At 45.3% G+C, this 19,869-nt stretch overlaps 1 protein-coding gene across 1 annotated transcript; it reads left to right on the forward strand.

The window, feature by feature from the left end:
* The first annotated feature begins 8,086 nt into the window (after positions 1-8,086).
* On the forward strand, positions 8,087-11,188 carry LOC129385464 (uncharacterized). Its single transcript, XM_055072095.2, has 3 exons — positions 8,087-8,143; positions 8,872-8,957; positions 10,512-11,188. Exons 2-3 carry the CDS (start codon positions 8,885-8,887, stop codon positions 11,057-11,059), a joined length of 621 nt encoding a protein of 206 aa, XP_054928070.2. The 5' UTR covers positions 8,087-8,143; positions 8,872-8,884; the 3' UTR covers positions 11,060-11,188.
* The last annotated feature ends 8,681 nt before the right edge of the window (positions 11,189-19,869 follow it).

The following is a 19,869-nucleotide window of genomic DNA, read 5'->3' on the forward strand; positions in this document are numbered from 1 at the left end:
TGCACACCATCACTGAAATCTCAGGACACCTAAGCACTTCGTATGAGTTGTGACTGCGAGATAATTATTGTTCTGCACAAATACTATTCCAAATTTTTTGTACTCCAATTCTGCAATCAGTCCTCCACGACTCGGCAAAAAATTTACGAGCCACCCTAAACTTTGCCAACCTGTCAAGCGACATCCCGAAAACCGCAATAGCTCCGCATGTGATATGACGTTTACACAATGATTATCCATGATGAGACCGAATAAAAGAAAAATAATTATTTCTGATTGCATGCCTTGTATCGCCCGCCGTCTGCAACTGTTCTAAAGTTTTTGGGGCTGCGCCCTCATTGCCTCTTTGTCGCGCACGTCACAAAAGCAAGAAAACTCATCGCGTCAAAGTGGCGTGTGCTCATTAGAGTCGCATTAATATCCCGAACAAAAGCGAACTTTATTTTTTGAACAGCCGGAGACTTCCCCGTTCCGAAAAGAACATAAAATGGCTGCCCGCCGATCACTCGGGCACTGGATACTGGTAGCTGCCGGAGAGCGCGGATTTATTTGCGTATAATAAAAGCGAATGCTTAACAATGTAAGGCTACCAAGCCTTTCTACGCGTATGCGACATGGCTCTGCAAACTCTTCTATAGGGAGGATCCGTTTCCGCAGCATTTTTAAGCTTCCATCACCCACCGCTGCGATTTTCGACCAGCCAGATCAAGTTAAATAATTGAAGCGGCGCAATCACGGATGCCGGCCGCAATTTACTCGTCAGGTCACCCAGTTTGGCTGCTATGGCTCTGCCACATCGACACCCTCTCCACTTGATCGTGCTTCCACTCTATCGGGAGTTAATCAGACGAGAAAATCTGCTCGATGTAGGCAATGCTATTCGCTTTAAAAGCAAGCAGAAGTTACCTCCTGTGAAGCTGGAGAGCGTTTGATAGGGCTTTTCAAACAAGGTTGGAGGTTACCGCCCGATGCTTCCGTCGGCAGTTACTCAAATTTGATGCCTGGGTATTGGAATAAAATCGGTTGGAATAGTTTTACATCATAGGGCCCACGAACTCCTCGCGGGCATCCGAGCGCGTTCAGAGGTTACTTCACAGCCTCCGAGATAACGCAAGGTCGGTGCACTTCGTTTCGTGACGTCATGCTACCTTGCCCGACAGCCACAAATATTAATGGGGACTCTCGCGAGTAAGCCGCGGTGTTCTTGACGTCATCGGTTTTGTCGCGCCGGGGTTGGCAATAGAAATTTCGGTCGAAGTAGCATGATTCCGTAAAGCAAAGTGTACAGGCTTGCTATCCCGGAGGCGCTGGTTTAGCCTACCAGTGGGTGAGACGCTCACCTTCTGAAGGTGCGTTCGTAGGCGCAAAACTCACAGCCAACATTTGTGCCTTGTAATGAAGTAGCTTTTTGTGCATTTATTTCTTTGTAGCAATCACCGAGGCGAAGGTAAAGCGTAGGCGAGAACATGCACGTCTAAAAACATGCAGATCACGCATGCTTATGACAGGGAGAGCGATGAAGCATTGCGGTGTTGTCCTCTCCCCTGAGGCAGCACCTGGCGTGGAAGCATGGCAGCAGTCGCTCTCTTTCGCCCGTGTTGCTCCATCGAGGAGCTTGCGAGACGTACTGTAGCACCCACTGAAAATTTAGATGCCGTTTCGTCGCTCCAGACAACAGACGCCTGCTTTTCGCATAATAGGCCATTTGATGCTTGCGCATTAATATTCCCTAATTGTGCAGATGCTACGCACTGCTGCAATCGACCATATGCGAAGCATGTTGCGAGGAACTGGCTATGCAGCATTGTTTGGGGTTAAGCAAAGCATTACCAGATTCAGATATCTGTTTGTGTAATTCTTATATATTTGTGCTTGGCGCAGTAAAGTGAAACCAAATTAAAGCGAGAGTGCGTGTGCCTGACAGCAGCAGCAAGACGACGTCCATGGCAATGAAAATGTAGTGATTTCTACGAACGACCGAATTCAAGTGTACTAGGAGCGCAGAGGTGCCAGATACGCTAAAATTCCAACATTTCTTTTACTCTCATATTTAGCTGACATTATTTACTACACGAAAGTAACTGGTATCACATGGAGTACAAAAACGGCTGAGTTGCCAGCAATACTGTAGCACAACTTGAAGTATGTGTCATCTTATGGCCAGCAGCATGATGATGGTGCCATTGTGGAATTCGGCGCAGCGTTGTTATACTCGGACTATATGTGGACAAGGAACGAGCAGGCCACGATGCCTAATTAGTGAACCTGTTCACAATAAGGAGGGCCACGTATGTTTTGGTACGAGCTTCGTGAGAAACGAAGAGGCCACCCGTAGCGGCCCAGCATTCGGGAGTGAATGTTCCTGGGGCACTTGCTTCGCCATCCCTCTTTGTACGGATGCAACCACCGCCCATTGTTGAGCTGCAGAATTGCCGGCATTTTCTTACGCTTGCTACATTACTCGAACACACGGGAATCAGAAGCGAGAGTCGATTTACGAAGCTGGAACGCCGATGGCATCATCAAGACGAGCACATAGCCATCGGCCCAAGTTAATAGAGAACTTGGGCCATTTGGTCGGCATAAGCTTTTGTTCCGGTAGTTAGGTTATGCCTTGTAGGTAGGTAACCATGATACGACACGAATTTATGTAATTTTTCACACTTGTGTCATAACATTCATGTAATTCATGTAATAATTTGGCATACACACATGTCATGATATGCATGGCGTGTCATTCATGTCACACAAGGATGTCATGAGAGCACACCAAGAATGCATCCAGTTAAAGAAATGTGTCAAGTTATTACATTGAATAATGCCGTGTCACCTCTTCTTTCACATGGATGCCATGGTATGCGTGCCGTGTCAGCCATGTCATAACATATTTCTCATCAATGTGAGGTATACTTTTGAAAATATGTTTATGAAGATATGAATCACGTGAACGATATGACTTGACATGCATCACATGAATGACATGACCTGCATGTCAAGACGAAATTTTTGGGAATGAACTGTTGTCATTAACGTCATGAGGCACATCATGTGTTATGCAATGTGAGTCGTGTTTGTCTTAACTCGAATGTCATTCATATACTGATGTACTTGGAGTTAAAGAAATTACCGCCGCGGCATTATGTCATTCATAGAACTACGTCTTCATGTACATGCCATGACAAACAAGTCATGGAAAGGATTTCATGACTCGTTATTTCTGATTGTACGGATGCATGTGGTGCCCCCACCATGGGTACTCTGATATATACCCAGTCTTAAGGTGCTAAGGTGCCCAGACGTAAGGTGCTAAAGTGATAGATTGATAGGGAGGAAGATAGTTAGATCGAATAAAAATGCCTGACTTTTTAAAATAATGCTTTGAATTAAATGAGATATATGCCATAATTTCAGCGTAAAGATCAAAACCTCTTTATGTAATGGGAACGATCACAATTACGGCTGAGGCAACATTAGCAGTAGCCCTTCATGTCTACCTTGAGGACCTCAGTAATAAAGGAGCCCTTATATTCACATTTGGCGGGCACGAACCCAATGGATGCCCAAAAACAGCACACCTGGATTCTTTAGGAAGTCTCGGATAAATGCTAAAAGGCAAATCGGAGTAGCAGTTGAGGCTGCGAAGAGGCACATGCATCCTTGCCTTATTACCATTCCCGATAAATCACTCAGTAAATCGGATGATGACCAACGTTATTTGCCTGTTGGATTCTTCAGTAAAATGAGGGCGCAAATTATTAGGGTGTTGTGGGAACACTGCATAGCGACTCGCGTTGATCACCAGGCATGTTCATCACCGACTCGAGGTTACGTAACCCCACCATTTGTCTACCACCATATGCAAAAAAGAGAAAGCTTTCACAGATGTTTGAAACTTTGAGAACGGTCACATGAAATAGAGTGAAGCTGCTTTAAGAGTCCTCAGACACTTCCGAGGTCCTACGGGTCATGTCGTCGCTTGAACGCCGCAGCAGTTGTTGTAGCATACGGGTCAAACCGTGAGCAATGACAAGACTTACAAGTGCTTCCCAAGGGTTTTATTCTGCTTTGTTCTTAGCGTGGTCATGGCTAACTGTTCTCAGATGACTCCCACTCAAGCTACGTGGCAACACTGGCAGCGCCAGTGGGTAACTTTCAGCACCACATCCGTACTAGTACTGACCTCCATTGAGGAGCCGGTATATTCTTACGTGTTAAACCAAATGTATTGATTACTGTTGGAAACCAAAACCACCCATGAGCGTTACCCGTTTTCATAAGTTATACGCAAAGCGTCCGTTATTGTAGTGTTTGAAAGGTATTAAAGGCTTCGAAATGCGTTGCGTTGCATTTACACGTAATATGAGCCACGCGGTCGCATGCTGGCGTTTCTTACCGCACGATAAGTGTTGCGCAATTCCCCCCAACAGCTTCGCTGTGAAAAACTTGAGCGACGCTTCAATGCAACCCGATGCGAGTGATTTTGTTTGCGACAGCGGCGTACGACTGCTTGGAGCGACGAGACCAGCCGTCGCATGAACAGATCGCTCGTTCATGTCACTGATCACTCGGTTATGAAAATCTAGAATTCCTCAATCGCGGCCCTCAAGGGCTTTGAGCGACTAGGCAATAGTGCGATGCCGCAACTGGGTGTACATCTTTAAAGTACTACCGATTGTCGTACAGACCGAGCAAACGACTAATTCTCGATACGTGCAAAGATAAAAACCAACTGCAAGACATTCAGAAATATTATTTGCTACTCTTTTCAGTAAAACGCATCCATTTATTATAGTAAAGCACACGTCACCCCAGTTTTAGCGCGTATTTGCTGCCCTTATGCCATTAATGTCGGCGACGTCTCGCTCAATGTGCTTGCTCGCCTGGGGCACGACTTGTAGGCGGCGAGTGCAATCTCGATTGCGTCGTTTGTCGCCGTTGCGTAGAAGGTCGCTTGCATGCGGCTTATACTTGAGAGAAAAACGCGATAGCAATAAAAGGCCCTTGACTAGTTCTCGTGCTATCGCTTCACCAAATGACATCACACCTACAAATGTATCCACTCCTTTAAAGTCAATGACCCACCACACCTTTATTTCAACCTAGTTAACTCATTCTAAATAGCATAGTCCCAATTGTCAGTACGTTTCGCTGGAACGTCTTACCAAGACAAAATGCAGCCTACTTATTGATGCATCACACATAGGTACACATTAATTTGCTTACCTATATGATCCACTCCAACCGACGCATTAAATTGTCTAATTAGCCCATTATTAATAACCTCTCAGATAATTACCGCGCAAGACGCAGTACATTTCTCTAAGACACTTTACTAAGTCCAAGACCACAAAGCGTTCAATACGAGCGAATCTAACGCGCTTGAACCGACGAGCCTTCTTGGCAGTCCCGCATTCCGAATGTTCTGGGTTCGATCTTCATCTTATGCTAAGTTCAATTTAGCTCAATTACTTTCGCATGGTTTCAGGAACCTCCCTGAGAAATCCAGCGGCAATACGAACGTTCTTTCACCTGTTTACGTACTTTGTTAAATGTTTATTTCCATCGGTGGTTTTCGAACGTGTCCAACTCACGACAAACTCAAGGTCAATGCAGAAGAACGTTGAACACGCTAGATTTTCTGCGTAAGGGGGACCTTGGAGCTAACGGTTTTATGTGAGTCCGCGCTAGCTACTGGCAACCTACTGTTGCTAGAACACGAAATATATTATCTCAATCTGACTGGCTTTGGTTACACCTGGAATCATAGCACGTCTATCCTACTGTAAAAATGTTTACAGCTTTCAGGTTGTTTTGTTGTCCCACTGGTAGCATCTTTACCCTTAGGGCCTTACAATAATTTATAGAGGACAACAACGGAGCTCTAGCTAGACATACGATGACAAAAGATGTAGTTGAAAACTATGTAATCATTCTGAGTGCTTTTGGCGTACAGAATCATCCAACAGGAGATTGTCATCCCTGTTCCTGCGAAATTCTATTGTCGGATATTTCTGTGCACCCAAGGCTGTCAGAAGGATTACACAGCTTCAACTGCGTTTTTTTTTCATCGCACGTCTAGTTTATTCGTTGCACGCCTAGGGCCTCTATAAATGTTTGTAAGGCCCTAACGGTAAGGTATTACCAGTGCAACAAGAAAACGCCCTTAGGGTGTAAACATTTTTTACAGTTTAGCTTACTTGGCTCTGCAAGTTTCTTTGCATAGCAACTTTGCGTGTATTTCCATTGCGATCGATGTCGCTAAGTCATGCAATACCCTACAAAATGGAACCATCACTAAGAAAAGGGAATCTCTTGCTTTCCCACATGAAAGTGCCCCCTAATTTCACACATTCCTGAATCTTTTTGCACCACTCATCCGTGGCGAGGAGAAGTCAACATGATCCCTTATATTGTACGTAGAGGTGAGTATTTCCTATTTTATTTTTTGCCTATTTAGCTCGCATAGCAAGATGACGTTTCTAATCGTGAGAGTGCGTCAGATTTTCATCTCCTTCCTTAGTAACAGCCAATGTTTGAAACGCTGTGTCACATTGTACCACCTTCTCGATCGACCCAGCGCACAGTAGGGCAGTTTTTATTGTTTCTACCTCGCAGTACTATAAATCAGTGAGTATGCCTTACTCTGCATGCTATCGTCGTGAAATTGTCGCCGCCTTGCGCGTTGTTCGACGCTTAACAGTACTAGATAGCACCCCCAGCAGAAAGACTGTCACAACGTCAATTCCTACAGAGCGTGTGTTCTGCATAATTTTTACAGGGACGCCTTCTTTGCCTCTTCCGCGGGCTTCGCGTACGTCGTTTCCTGTCTTGATGCAAATCTAGATAGATACAGATTGATAAATTTTGCCACTGCATATGAGCGAGCACAGCGAACTTGCTGCTGGCGGCTGCCTATTAGATCAATGGTTTTGTTCTACTGGGCATCTGCCCATTCTTGGCCAGTACCTCAGATTGAATGTACCACTGTGATTGAAGGGGTATTCAATCCTAAATGTATTAGCCGAAGAGCCTCTAAACGTGAGGTCCAGATACCACTAAACGCCCCGAACTTACACACAGATCATTGGGTACAAACTAGTGCATTCATGAAAGAAAAATTCCGACCAACTACACTGAATTTGTAACTGCGACGTCACCGTTCTGCTGCCAGTGTTCAATACTTAGCTTCGAGTTTCGAGAGAGACACGATCGTGTTGTCTGATTCTTCTCACAATATTCCACCACACAGCGGGCATTCGGGCTTTATATATAAAACAGTCCATCATGAAAAAGGTCAAGCGGGCGCCCGAGGCCAGTAGGGCCAAGGACTAAAGGGGCTCCGACTATTCCACGAAAATACTTTTAAACAATACGACTTTTTCTCTCTTTTACATTAGAGATATTTGTGTATATGGGTGGGACCACAGCTGCTAAATTTAGGTTATCGATACAGAAAGAAAGAGGTCATTCTACAGGCATAGAAGGTAATCGTTAGAGGCTTGATGACACAATCCTCCATCATCCTTTTGTAACAATGCATCATGTCCAAAATCATAATGAACAAACTTTTTATGCTTGTTTATGAGCGCATTTGCACGGGGCACGACCTAATGCTAAAGATGCTTATTCAGAATAAATGCGTGCCAGAAAGCCCCTGCATCAGGAGGGCAATATGCCAATGCGTGGCTTTTCTCGCTACTCAACTGTATGACTCAATCGTAAGATAACCTAAACGTATGCGTATAACTAAAGGCACAGCATTCGTCCAAGTATTCATCGGAAACATCTGAATTTAGCAGTAATAACAAATTGCAAAAATATCTGTCGGCGGTTTGGGCTTGGTGGTGAAATCACCGACCGTCTGAAGAGTTGCAGTGGCGCGGTCAACAAGCCTTTGCTGGGGCAATGTGGCTAATGAGTAACGCGAGCGGGCCGGCTTTCATGCAACGTGTCGATAAGATCGCAGAAGTCGGCACGGTACATTTGCTGCAACCCGAACTTATCGGCGAAGGCTAGGCGCGTCCGTCGAAGGCTTTATAAAGCTTTACGATAGACCACAAGCTACAAACTCTTTCTCTTGCAGACGCCGTGGGTACTTCCTTTCAAGGGAGGCCATACTCTCGGTTCAACGTTGTGGCAAAAAGTAAGTCGAATTTGGTCATTTGTATTTGCGGTGTTAAAAAACTGGCTTTTTCACATTTACAATAAGAATTGAACTAATTCTAGTGAAAAAGCGACGCTTTGCATAAGAAACGCAAGAGCCATTAGGCTTTTCAAGTAAGCACTGATGTGCCTGAAAAATTCTTTTACGAGCAATAAGGTATTTGGCGATATATTACTAATTACTAAGCTATTTATTTACTTCCAATACGCGCCATAGGGAAGCCCAGCGCTCTAACGCCTGCGAACAAATTAGCTGCCGATCACGTGCCTGTTTATTTTGCAAGAAAAGGTAAGCGTGTATCAGTCACCTTCTGAATCTGTATTGTCATATTGAACTTGCATGAACTCACATGTATTGAATGCTACCGCTTCTACACTTTTTTTAATTAGCTCTAGAGAAGATTGGCATCGTCAAGATCAAAACAGCTATATTCTACTTTAGGCGATATTTGGAGTGTTCTACGCCGACAATATGGATTAATCCTACAATTACCTGGTGAGCTTTTCAGTTGAAAAAAAAAAACTAATTTTCTGGAAAGGGTTTGTAACTTTGTCATTTGAGGATAACTAGAACATTATAGTTGTACTTTTTTTTTCTCGGGATAGCGTATTTAGGCCCAGAACAAACACGCCCTACGCTCCACAAGGCGACATGCCCGAAAGGCCAGTGATTTACTATTGCGCATTTTGTGAACATCTACTTTATAGGAACTTCGTGAAGATGGGGCCAGCGACAATTGTGGCTGTCGCTGCCTATTTGGCCACGTCTTGTGCTGCAACGCACCACGAGGCAGGTGAGGAGATGTTTGTATTTTATTTTCGTGTCATCGAACCCTTTTGGTCTTCGTAAGTTGAACGATTGCTGTCAATTGTCGTGGTGGGTTAAGTGGCGATGCACATAGATGCATCGACAGGAAAGCGCACTAAATGCATAGGTGTATTTTAGTAAAAGGCAAGAATCAGACTTTACCTGTCCTGGTCCCGGCGGATAGAAAACTGATAAGATTAGACGTGGTGAGGAAAGTCCGTACTCCGGGTAAGACTGACACCGGAAGACGCACACGTACGAAGTTGGTAGTTTGTACTTCTTCTTCCGCTTTGTAAATCTTCAACCGGTATCATAGGCGCTATAAACAGTGACTGCTAAAATATTCCACTATGATAGCTGGCGCTTGAGATCGGCTGCCACGCATTTACACAAAGTTCGCGAATCCATGTGTTTTCAATATGTGAAAGAAAGCTGTTTGACTTCATGGTTCAGGTTCTCTTTCCGCCTTCTCTCACTCATCAACCGGTTAAGCAATGGCACTGTATCGACTTTCCCGCGTACCCGTGGTTCGCTGCAAGGGAGCTACTTCAAGAAAGTGCTTCAATACACGGTAGGGGAAGTTTGGTGGAATGTAATAAAGTTTGGTAAAGCTTTATTAAACTTGCACGAACAAAAAAAGATCAACTTGTCCCATTTGTCGCTGCAGTAAATTACCATAAAATCTATATTTATAATCTCAATGCACACAACAATAATATAAACGCCTGCATACTATGCCAATCATGGCTGGTGTAATTAAAGGTAGGTGAAGAAAGGTTGCCGGATTCGCATGTTTGCGAGAATACTTCTCTTTGTGTGCGCAAACATTCCTTCAATGCAACGCTTTATAAGCCTTATTCTCGGCTAATGGTCATAAATATCTAGATATCAACATAGCTTATATGGTTCAAAAAGTAAAACAAACATGTTCAATTGGAGCCATAAGTTGTGAATGCGAGAGAAAGAAACGACGCACATATATATGCAAAAAACGAAAAAGGAAATAATTGTTGACAATAACTTAAAGCAGAGAAGGGTGTGTTGTGACCACTCTGTGAACCACGTAGTTTACTATTTAACCGCATTACAATGTGAAACAATTTTCGTTTTTTATTGAGGGCGCTCTTGTTTGTTTTAAACTACTGGCATTTGGTCAGTGTACAAAGACGCGGGAATTGGAGTTTCTGGTTAGTGAATCTATGGTAGAAACATACATGGTACTATGTGGTTTAAGTGATCCAATCTATGACCAGTGAGATCAGCACAGCTTCAAGAACGTCATTTTTACACAACATGCGCATACAAAAATTTATGAAAATGTTTTAACGGACTTATCAAAAGTTGTAGCTTGCCTTGAACAGACGGGAGCAGCTCCCAGCGATGGCCTTTCCTGTACTTGTTGTCATTTGTATAACGATTCCGTTGAGACTTTTCCAGTACTACATAGTAAATGGTTCAGACGTTTTATTTGCGTACTGATACTCTTTTCGGTAAAAACATTGCTATGCCGATCCTACAGAAAAAACATTTTATTCCACAGATACTACGTGTGATTTCTCGGGCCTAAGTCTAGACAACGAAGTGTCCCGGGTGATCGCCAGGCTCCCTGAAATTCAGGGGTCCCGTCGACAGCAGGACCAGCCATATGCACCTGGACTTGAAATAGCTGGGTTTACATTGAAGAACCTGAACAAACTCCGTCTGTACGGACCCCTATTTCCGTACTGCATCAACGGAACCCGCATGCTACAAGTAGACTTCGTCAATGATGGCGACATCGTTTTATCGTTGCCATGGAAGGTTTGCTCAGGGCACGCTGGTAACTTCAGCCTTAGCGCCTCGTTCTCCCGGTTTACCGCACAGTTCCGCATCCTTGAGTCTTCTGGCGATGGCGTCAAACTGGAACTGCTGGGTCGCATTGTTCCTGTGACAACGGAAGGCCTCCGCGGTGTTGTCGGTGGTGCCGGTAGTGAGGTGCGCTTGGCCTTTCAAATCCTGAGCGCCGTCTTCCCTAGCGTAGTCAATGAAGTGTGGTACTGGGAATTTTCTATTGCATTTGATAGAGCCTTGCGCAAAGCCATCGAGTAAGTGATTTTCTAGACTGAAATAAATGTCGCTACACAAAAGTACCACATGGTAAACTTGCTGAAGCTTGCCGTATAAGTATATCATTCTGCGCTCTCGTGCATTCTAGTAGAATAAACATACCAAAATGTACATGGATTTGTGAGACTTTCTGTGAATTTTCTTTGTGCACAATTGTCGTTCCCTTTACTGAAGGTAGTTTTCATATGGCATCGTGAATGATTTGCTGAAACTCAGAAGTACCAGAGAGAAGCTGGACATAGCCTTCAGCCACCACGCATGTCAGTACAGCTCAATAGAGGTGCGAGGCAAACAGATAAATGGCCCAGACAAAACAAAATCTGAGCGTCTTCTTTTTGAAAAGTGTGACTATTATGTCAAAGAAACATTGGAGCCATGTTTGAGAAATATACATGAAAAGTTGTATATTGACGATTTGTGTACTTAAGGAAACAGTAAATCATGTTTACAGTGATGGGCTAGTAGTTCATCACGTGTCTGGTTTACTGAGGAGCTAAATTCAAGTCGCTAAAACCTCGTGCTCTGCCTATTTATTGTCTTGTATCAAGCATATTTAAATTTCGCCTACTGCCCTTTAGACACTGAAGGGCTGCAGCAATTTCCCAATTTAAGATAACTAGGACCAGGTTATGGCGTAGCAATACTCGAAGCTCGAAGTGTGTGGGCAACTACACCTAATGTAAGCAATTTCTTGTACAATGCTGTCAAAGCATTATGAACGAGAGTTCCGAACCGGGTACAGAATTTTCCCAAGGTAGTGAAATGAGAGAACATGCTAAAATGCAAACGTTTTTGAAATACGGTACAAATGCTATGACTGATTTGTAAGAAATGCTTCAAGTGCACCAGTAAAAAACGTCTGTTGCGAGAAATTCAAGGAGGTACAGCATGCCAACTCGGACCTGGGGCTCCAGAGGACAATCCTCCAGCAAGTCCAGTGGGCGGAAAGGACAGTGGAGCCCTGAACTAAGGGAGCCAGCCACCCGCCTTGGAACCCATTCCCCACTCCCTGTGTTAAGAAAGTTTACTACTATTACTACTACTGCTACTACTACCTCAGCAAGTCCTCAAAAGCGTCGCACTACAGTTAATCGCAACCTTTCACGGACTACCGGACCAATGGTGCGTGACCATGAGATCTTATTTGGTACCCATCCGCTTTTGGAGCGGGTGGGTACGAGGAAGGGCTCGCAGCCGTCACAACAGACCTTGAGACAACCCCACACGCGAACGCTACTACGTCTGCCAATCCCGACCTTGACGTAGACCCTCTCCATCTTTGGGACGCCAGGAGCGAGCTGATGAAGCGATGGAGGAGGCAGCATCTGAATCGCAAGCTGCAACTATCGGTTGCCTCTATCACGCGAGAAGCGCTGGAGTACACTAAGACTGTTATGAGTAAAAACTTGAGAGGCTTTTGTGACTGTGAGTAAGGCACACGGGGCACGGCTAACACGTGGGCCATTCTCCGAGTACTGACAAATCCACCGGCCAGCAAGATGCAGACACACAAGCGTTTAAATCAGGGACGTACCCAGGATTCTTTTTCGGGGGGGAGGGGGGGGGGAGGTCCACCACCTCCACCATCACCATCATCGTCATCATCATCAATCTGTTTTATGTCCACTGCAGGACGAAGGCCTCTCCCTGCGATCTCCAATTACCCCTGTCCTGCGCCAACCGATTCCAACTAGCGCCCGCGAATTTCCTAATTTCATCGCTCCACCTAGTCTTCAGCCATGCTTGATTGCATTTCCCTTCTCTTGGTACCCATTCTGTAACCCTAATGGTCCAAGTGTTATCTAACCGGCGAATTACATGACCTGCCCAGCTACATTTTTTGCTCTTGATGTCAATTAGAATATCGTCTATACCCGTTCGCTCTCTGATAGAAACCGCTCTCTTTCTCTCTTAACGTTATGCCTAGCAATCTTCGTACGATCGCTCTTTGCGCGGTCCTTAACTTGCTCTCAAGTCTCTGCCCCATATGTCAGAACTGGCAAAATGCACTGATTGCACACCTTACTTTTCAATAACAATGGTAAGCTTCCAGTCAGGAGCTGGCAATGTCTGCCGTATGCAATCCAACCTATTTTTATGCTTCTGTGAATTTCCTTCTCATGATCAGGGTTCCCTGTGATTAATTGACCTAGGTAAACGTACTCCTTCACAGTCTCTAGTGGCCGACTGGCGATCCTGATCTCTTGTTCCTTTGCCCGGCTATTTATTATTATCTTCATCTTCTGCATATTAATATTCAACCCCACTCTTACACTCTCTCTGTTAAGGTCTCCAATCATTTGTTGTAACTCGTCTGCATTGTTGTTGAATAGAACAATGTCATCGGCAAACCAAAGGTTGCTGAGATATTTGCCGTCGATCTTTACTCCTAAGCCTTTCCAGTTTAATAGCTTGAATTCTTCTAAGCACGGGGGGAATAGCTTTGGAGAAATTGTGTCTCCCTGTGTGACCCCTTTCTCTATAGGTATCTCCCTGCTTTTGTTGTGTAGAATTAAGGTAGCTGTAGAACCTCTGTAGATATTCTTACGCGAAGGACGAGTCAATAAGACGAGAAACTATTTACAGATTATATTTACAACAGCGGTTGCAGCGCTGACCGGTTAGATTCACAGCGCGAGCCCAGTTCGTTCTTCCTCCTCTTTTCTGGAGTGATGGCGCCTACGCGCCTCGTTCAAACAAACAAATACCACACACATGTAGCAATATTTTCCAAGTTTTTTACGTAAGCCTTCTCTACTCCTTGATTACGTAGTGCCTCTATGATTGCTGGTATCTCTACTGAATCAAATGCCTTTTCGTAATCTATATAAGCCAGATAGAGAGGCTTATTGTACTCTGAAGATTTCGCGATAACCTGATTGAGGACATGGATGTGATCCATTGTAAGGTATCTCTTCCTGAAGCCAGCATGTTCCCTTGGCTGACAAAATCCAGTGTTGCCCTTATTCTATCGGAGATAATTTCGGTAAATATTTTATATAATACTGGGAGCAAGCTAATGGTCCCATAATTTTTCAATTCTTTAACGTCTCCTTTTTTATGGATTAGTATAATATCTGCATTCTTCCAGTTTTCTGGGACCCTTGCAGTCGATAGACACTTCGTATAAAAAGCCGCCAGTTTTTCAAGCATTATGACTCCTCCACCTTTGATTAAATCGACTGTTATTCCACCTTCTCCTCCCGCTCTTCATCGTTTCATGTCTTGCAGGGCCCTTCTGACCTCATCGCTAGTTATAGGAGAGTTTTTGTATCCTGTTTATTACTGTGTTTAAGTGAGGTATCGGGACTCCTCTGGGTACTGTATACAGGTCATCTTAGATTTTTTCCGCTGCTTTTACTATATCTTCGAGATTGCTGATGATATTATCCTTCTTATGTTTTAGTGCATACATCATGGTTTGTCCTATGCCAGGTTTCTTTTTTACTGATTTCAGGCTGCGTTCATTTTTTACGGCTTCTTCAGTCTTTCTCATGTTAGAGTTTCGAATATCTGTTATTTTCAACTTGTTGATCAGTTTTGACAGTTCCGCGAATTGCGTAAGGCTGCGCGGCCGCCAGTCCCATACAACCGCGTAGAGAGCAGGACTGTGCGATTCTAGACGTACTGCGCTCACCGCGAGAGGTTCGAAAAACACACACATAAGCACAACAGAGAAGTGGCTACGTGAGGCGGTTCGAGCGATAACTGTAGAAGCGTCATTCAAAACAAGTAATTGTTCTCCACTTCCGGCGGCGTTTTCTCTACTTCCCTATTATAAAAAGATGTTGATCGATAAATATTCTCATAAACAACGGTTAACTTTTTATTATTCGCTTTTGCTTGCAGTTTGGTTGTTGCCTTGGCTCGCTCCCTTAGTAGATCGCTTAATTTCTCAACTCCTTACGATTTTTGTTTCCAGTTGCCAATTTTGCACGAAAAGTTCTATACAATTAGGGAAAAAGAGACGACGTGACGGGCGACAGTCATCTTGCTTATGGGTTTCAGGGTTATTGCAGGGTTTCATGATTGACGCTCTTTCACATTATTTTATTTCCCACCTTATCTAACCCATATCACGTGTATATGGTTCCGGGCATCTGCCAGCGTTGCGGCGAGTGGTAACTCAAGGAAATAATGAAGGAAAGGGATAAGTTAACCGCAATTGGCGTTTTCTCCGGCCGCAACTCGTTCCACTACCGTACAGACCAGCTGAGTAACAGCCGCATCCCTCTCCTGGTCCCAGAATCAGCCTAAACAAAGAAGGTTGAACTAACAAAAGCAACAGCTATGCGCGTGGCGGTTGAATAGATGGTGACAACTGAACGCATCTCGAGTTGATCGCGCGACTGCGGAATCTATGAGAAAACTGTCCTTCACATTACAAGAGATGCCGATAACTACCGCCATCTAAAAGGAGTGATAAAGGCAGCATAATGCTGACCGATGAACAGCTGCCAAGTCTCAACATTGATCTGGCGACGCTTTAGGAATGTGTGAGGAGTGGTGGCGTGGGTGGGGGGAGGAGTATGCCACTTGATTTTGGGGGGGGGGGGGGGGGCGGGCCCCCCCCTGGGTACGTGCCTGGCTTACATGCTCTCAGCACAATCCCGACCACCTCCTCCAGGAGCTCGAGATGCGCTTTATTCTGTCTGGCTCGAGCCCTCAATACCGTGCGTCCCCGTAATGACAGAGCGGTCCCACGCGCTTGAGGCCGAAACCCCTATTCAGGAGGTCCGTGCCGTGTTGCAGAACTTCCGCAAAGAACTCGGCACCGAGAGCGGACCACATCCGTTACGCGAGTCTCCGCAACTTCAATAACGAGGATCTTGAATGGTTGGTGGACACGTTTCGCGAGCATTGGCGCAATGGCACGCGGCCCCCGGCATGGCGCCACGCGAATATATCAATTATTTTAAAGCTGGGGAAACCTATCTACATCCACAGTCTCACACCCATGTCACTTACGTCTTGTATGGGCAAGCTGCTTGAGTATGTTGTCCATCGGCGCCTGCAGCCCTTCCTCGAGCGCCATTCCTTTTTCCAGCATATGCAGTTCGCTTTTTGGTCGCACCTGTCGACACGGGACGTGCTGCTACAAAAAAGGTAGAAGGTCCCTGGTCCCCAGCACGAAGCCCTAACCCAAGCTTTACGTGCGCTCGGCCTTAAGTCAGACTTCAATTACGTATAGCGCGACCTCATCCTCAACAACCTCGCCGGATCGCACTGCGAGGTCCAGGTATAGAGCTACGTCCGAGCCTTTGTCCGCGACCGCACCGGAACGATCGGCATTGGTTCTCATTGCTCGGGTATCTTCCAGCTAACTGGACAAGGTACCCCCCAGGGATCGGTGATCCTAGCAACCATCTTTAACATCGCTATGGCTGGAACTCCTCAAACAACTGGACCAAGTTGATCATCTTCAGCATGCACTCTATGCCGACGAAAGAATGCTGTGGACGGTTCGGTGCTCCGACGGAGCCACTTAAGACCGGCTTCTACAGGCGGTCGAGATTGTGTCAGGCTAAGCCCGAAGGGCCGGCCTGAGTTGCGTACACAAGTCCGATCTCGTCCACTTCCATACACGCGGCAAATCTACCTTGGACTCCATCACAGTCCTCATCGAAGGAATGCCCGTATTACGCGCGTCCTCGTGCTTTACGTTCAGGACGATGGCAGGGCAAGGCACACCCTCTCTCTCATTTCGCGCCAAACGGAGCAGTTCATCGCTATGCTGCGCCAGGTTAGCAATCGTTGCTCGGTACCTAAAGAAAAGGACATGCTCTGACTAGTAGACGCATATATTCTTAGCACCTTCAATTCTCATCTTCCCTTTCGCCGCCTAACGCGGGCACAACGTGACCGCGTGGACACGCTCATCCGCAAAGCCTCCAGTGTCGCATTCGGAGTTTCACACTATAGCTCCGATCAACGTCTTTAATCGCTCTCAACGAACTGCTTGAGGTCAGGTGAATCAGCCAGCCCCAACATATTCTCTTTACTCCGACTGCTAGACAGCTCCTCACTCACATGGGCCACCAGCTTCTGCCCACATCCCCTAACATGGAAGGGATCTCCATACCAACGAGGATGACTAGGATGTTTCGGGTACATGCCATACCTCGCAATATGCATCCAGAGCACAATGTCGGTCGACGGTGGGCATGGATGGGATACCTCGCTCACACTCTTGGCGAACTTGAGGAGAACAGTTATCTAAACGGACGCGGCTTCTAGTCTAAAGGCATACAACGGTGGTAGTCGATGGCACTCACGACGTCGTGAGTGCTGCCTGTATTCTCTCTCCGCCTGCAGCTACTGACTCAGGACAGAACCTGGCGGTTGCCCTCGCCATCCAACTCATCTTCAGCCCTTCTGGGGAAAAGTATTACATAATCACCGATTCGCAACTGGCATGTAGGTCTTTCTTGACAAGTCGTGGTGTTCCAAAAATCGTGACAATTAATTAAAGAAGCTTTTAGGCTAATTTATGTTAAACGACTAACATTTTATAAAATAAAAGGAAAGTAGCGAGATAGTCCAAGAAAACTTTTAGGTGCTGTAAAAGTAGCTTATCACAGCCCACTTCCAGCGGCGTAAGATTTAGGAATTGGTAATCGATAACCAGCCATAGTAACGCCATTTGTGCGACTAGTAGTCCACGGCTCGAGGCTTTACTCTCTGATCCATTCCATCTTTTCCCACTCGTCTCGTTGGAATTTAAACGAAAAAAAGAGGAAAGCAGTTGTTGCCTTAGAAATCGAGTGCTGCGCCTGCGTTCTGGCTCACATCTACGCGTAGAGGTCAAAATGAACTGCAGAACTTTGGTCCCAAGAATACTCTGCGCCGTGTCCTGTCATTTCTTGTGTCTCAGCGTGTGTGCCAGCAGTTCGCGCTCTAAATTTAGCAATACTAGGAGACCATTGCGGTCACCCACGAGAAATATATACGTTTTCACTCGTTTGTCTCCACTCGAGTGTAATTTGTAAGGGAGTGTGGACTCGAGTGTAAGGGACGGGCGGCCCAACCCAAGGTAACTTTTCTACGAAAATTATGGGGGGAGGTAACTTTACTTTCACAAAGGTGAATAATGCCCACCATTTACCATAAAGACGCGTAAACCCTCAAAAAAGAGCTTAGTTGAGGTGTACTTCACAGGTATAGGAAATAAACCTCACCTTTACTTGGCAAACAAGGAACCACATCAAACGGACTTGCACATGACAAGAGCGCGGGAAGAACACCGCCAAGAACAAGTAATCCAGCAAAAGTGTAACATAAAGATTCTTATTAGCGTTTTTTTAATTAAATCTGCCAGAATTATATATATATATATATATATATATATATATATATATTCAGAGAACCGCGGTGCGTTTTGTTTGTTCGCGTTATCGGAGAGCCGATTCTGTAACACACATGTTGAAATGTTGTGACTTGGAACTGCTAGAAACACGACGAGAAAAACAACGAATGAAATTATTTTTCCAGATAACCAGAAATCAAATAAGAATAAACAAAGAAACATACATTCGACCCCCTTTCAAACACAGTGCGCGTTTAAACCACAGTGCTAGTGTACAGCCTTATAAAACACGCATTGATGGTTTTGAATACTCGTTCTTTCCTTCGTCTATTATTATATGGAATGGCCTTCCGGACTGCACTGTAACAGCACAAAATGTTAACGAATTTTGTAGTCTATTAGAATTGTATTACAGGCAACGGGATAATTGAGACCTGATCATGCTTACTGTTATGCTGTGTATGTTTGTTCATCCTGCCAGTAATTTGTGTTTGACAATGATGTATAACGTTGTATTGTCAATGTTGAAATTTCAATTTTTATTTTTTTCCTCTCCTGTAATGGCCCTCAAGTGAGGGCTACAGTATCCCTAAATAAATAAATAAATATATATATGTGTGTGTGTGTGTGTGTGTGTGCGTGTGTGGGTGTGTGTGTGCAGAACAATCACAGTTGTTTTGCACCCCAAGTTTACTCCTCTACCAAGTTAAGTGTCAAAACCGACTCGTGTTGTCATTTGGGAAGTTGCGTAACGATGCGTGGCTGCCAGTGACTTACAACCGCGTAAAGCGCACGACGCTGTGGTTCTAGACGTGCTGCTCCTACCGCGGTGGGTCAGAACAACACCCACATTAGTATAGCAGAGAAGTGGACACGTCAGGTGGCTCGACTGATAATTGTAGAACCGTTAAACGGAATTATTCTGCACTTCCGGCCGCATTTTCTCTACCTTCGTTTTAAATGAAAGGATTTTGATCCATAAATCTTGTTACGGAAGGGTAAAACAAGAGAAAGGAAGAAGATCGCGAGACGCTGGCTGCTGCGTCTTGCTGCTGGTCAGCCACCTTTGCTACATTGACTCTGCTTGTACATACCTTGTATATATAGGCCGTCTAAACTCCCAACATCCCCGTAACATACTGGTGTACGTGCTGGGTGCCACAGCCGGAAACGGAGCTCCGCAGTGGACGTCGCATCGCCGTCCCCACCATGAATGACGGTGAGCGCACGGGATGAACCTCGTTTCCGCCTGCTACGTCACCGTCGCATGCTACGCCGCTGTCACCTCCGGTTGTCGTAGTGCAACCCAATGATCCTGGAACTTTCTGTGGCACCAATGGCACCGACGTTGAAGATTGGGTGAGTATGCACGAACGCGTGAGTGGATTCAACAGGTGGGACCCTACGCTCATGCTAGCTTACCTGTTGTTCTACCTAAGAGTCACGGCAAAGGTGTGGTTCGAAAACCACGAAGAGGAGCTGACCA

Source organism: Dermacentor andersoni, chromosome 7 (genome assembly GCF_023375885.2).
Source record: "Dermacentor andersoni chromosome 7, qqDerAnde1_hic_scaffold, whole genome shotgun sequence".
NCBI classification, from domain to species: Eukaryota; Metazoa; Arthropoda; class Arachnida; order Ixodida; family Ixodidae; genus Dermacentor; species Dermacentor andersoni.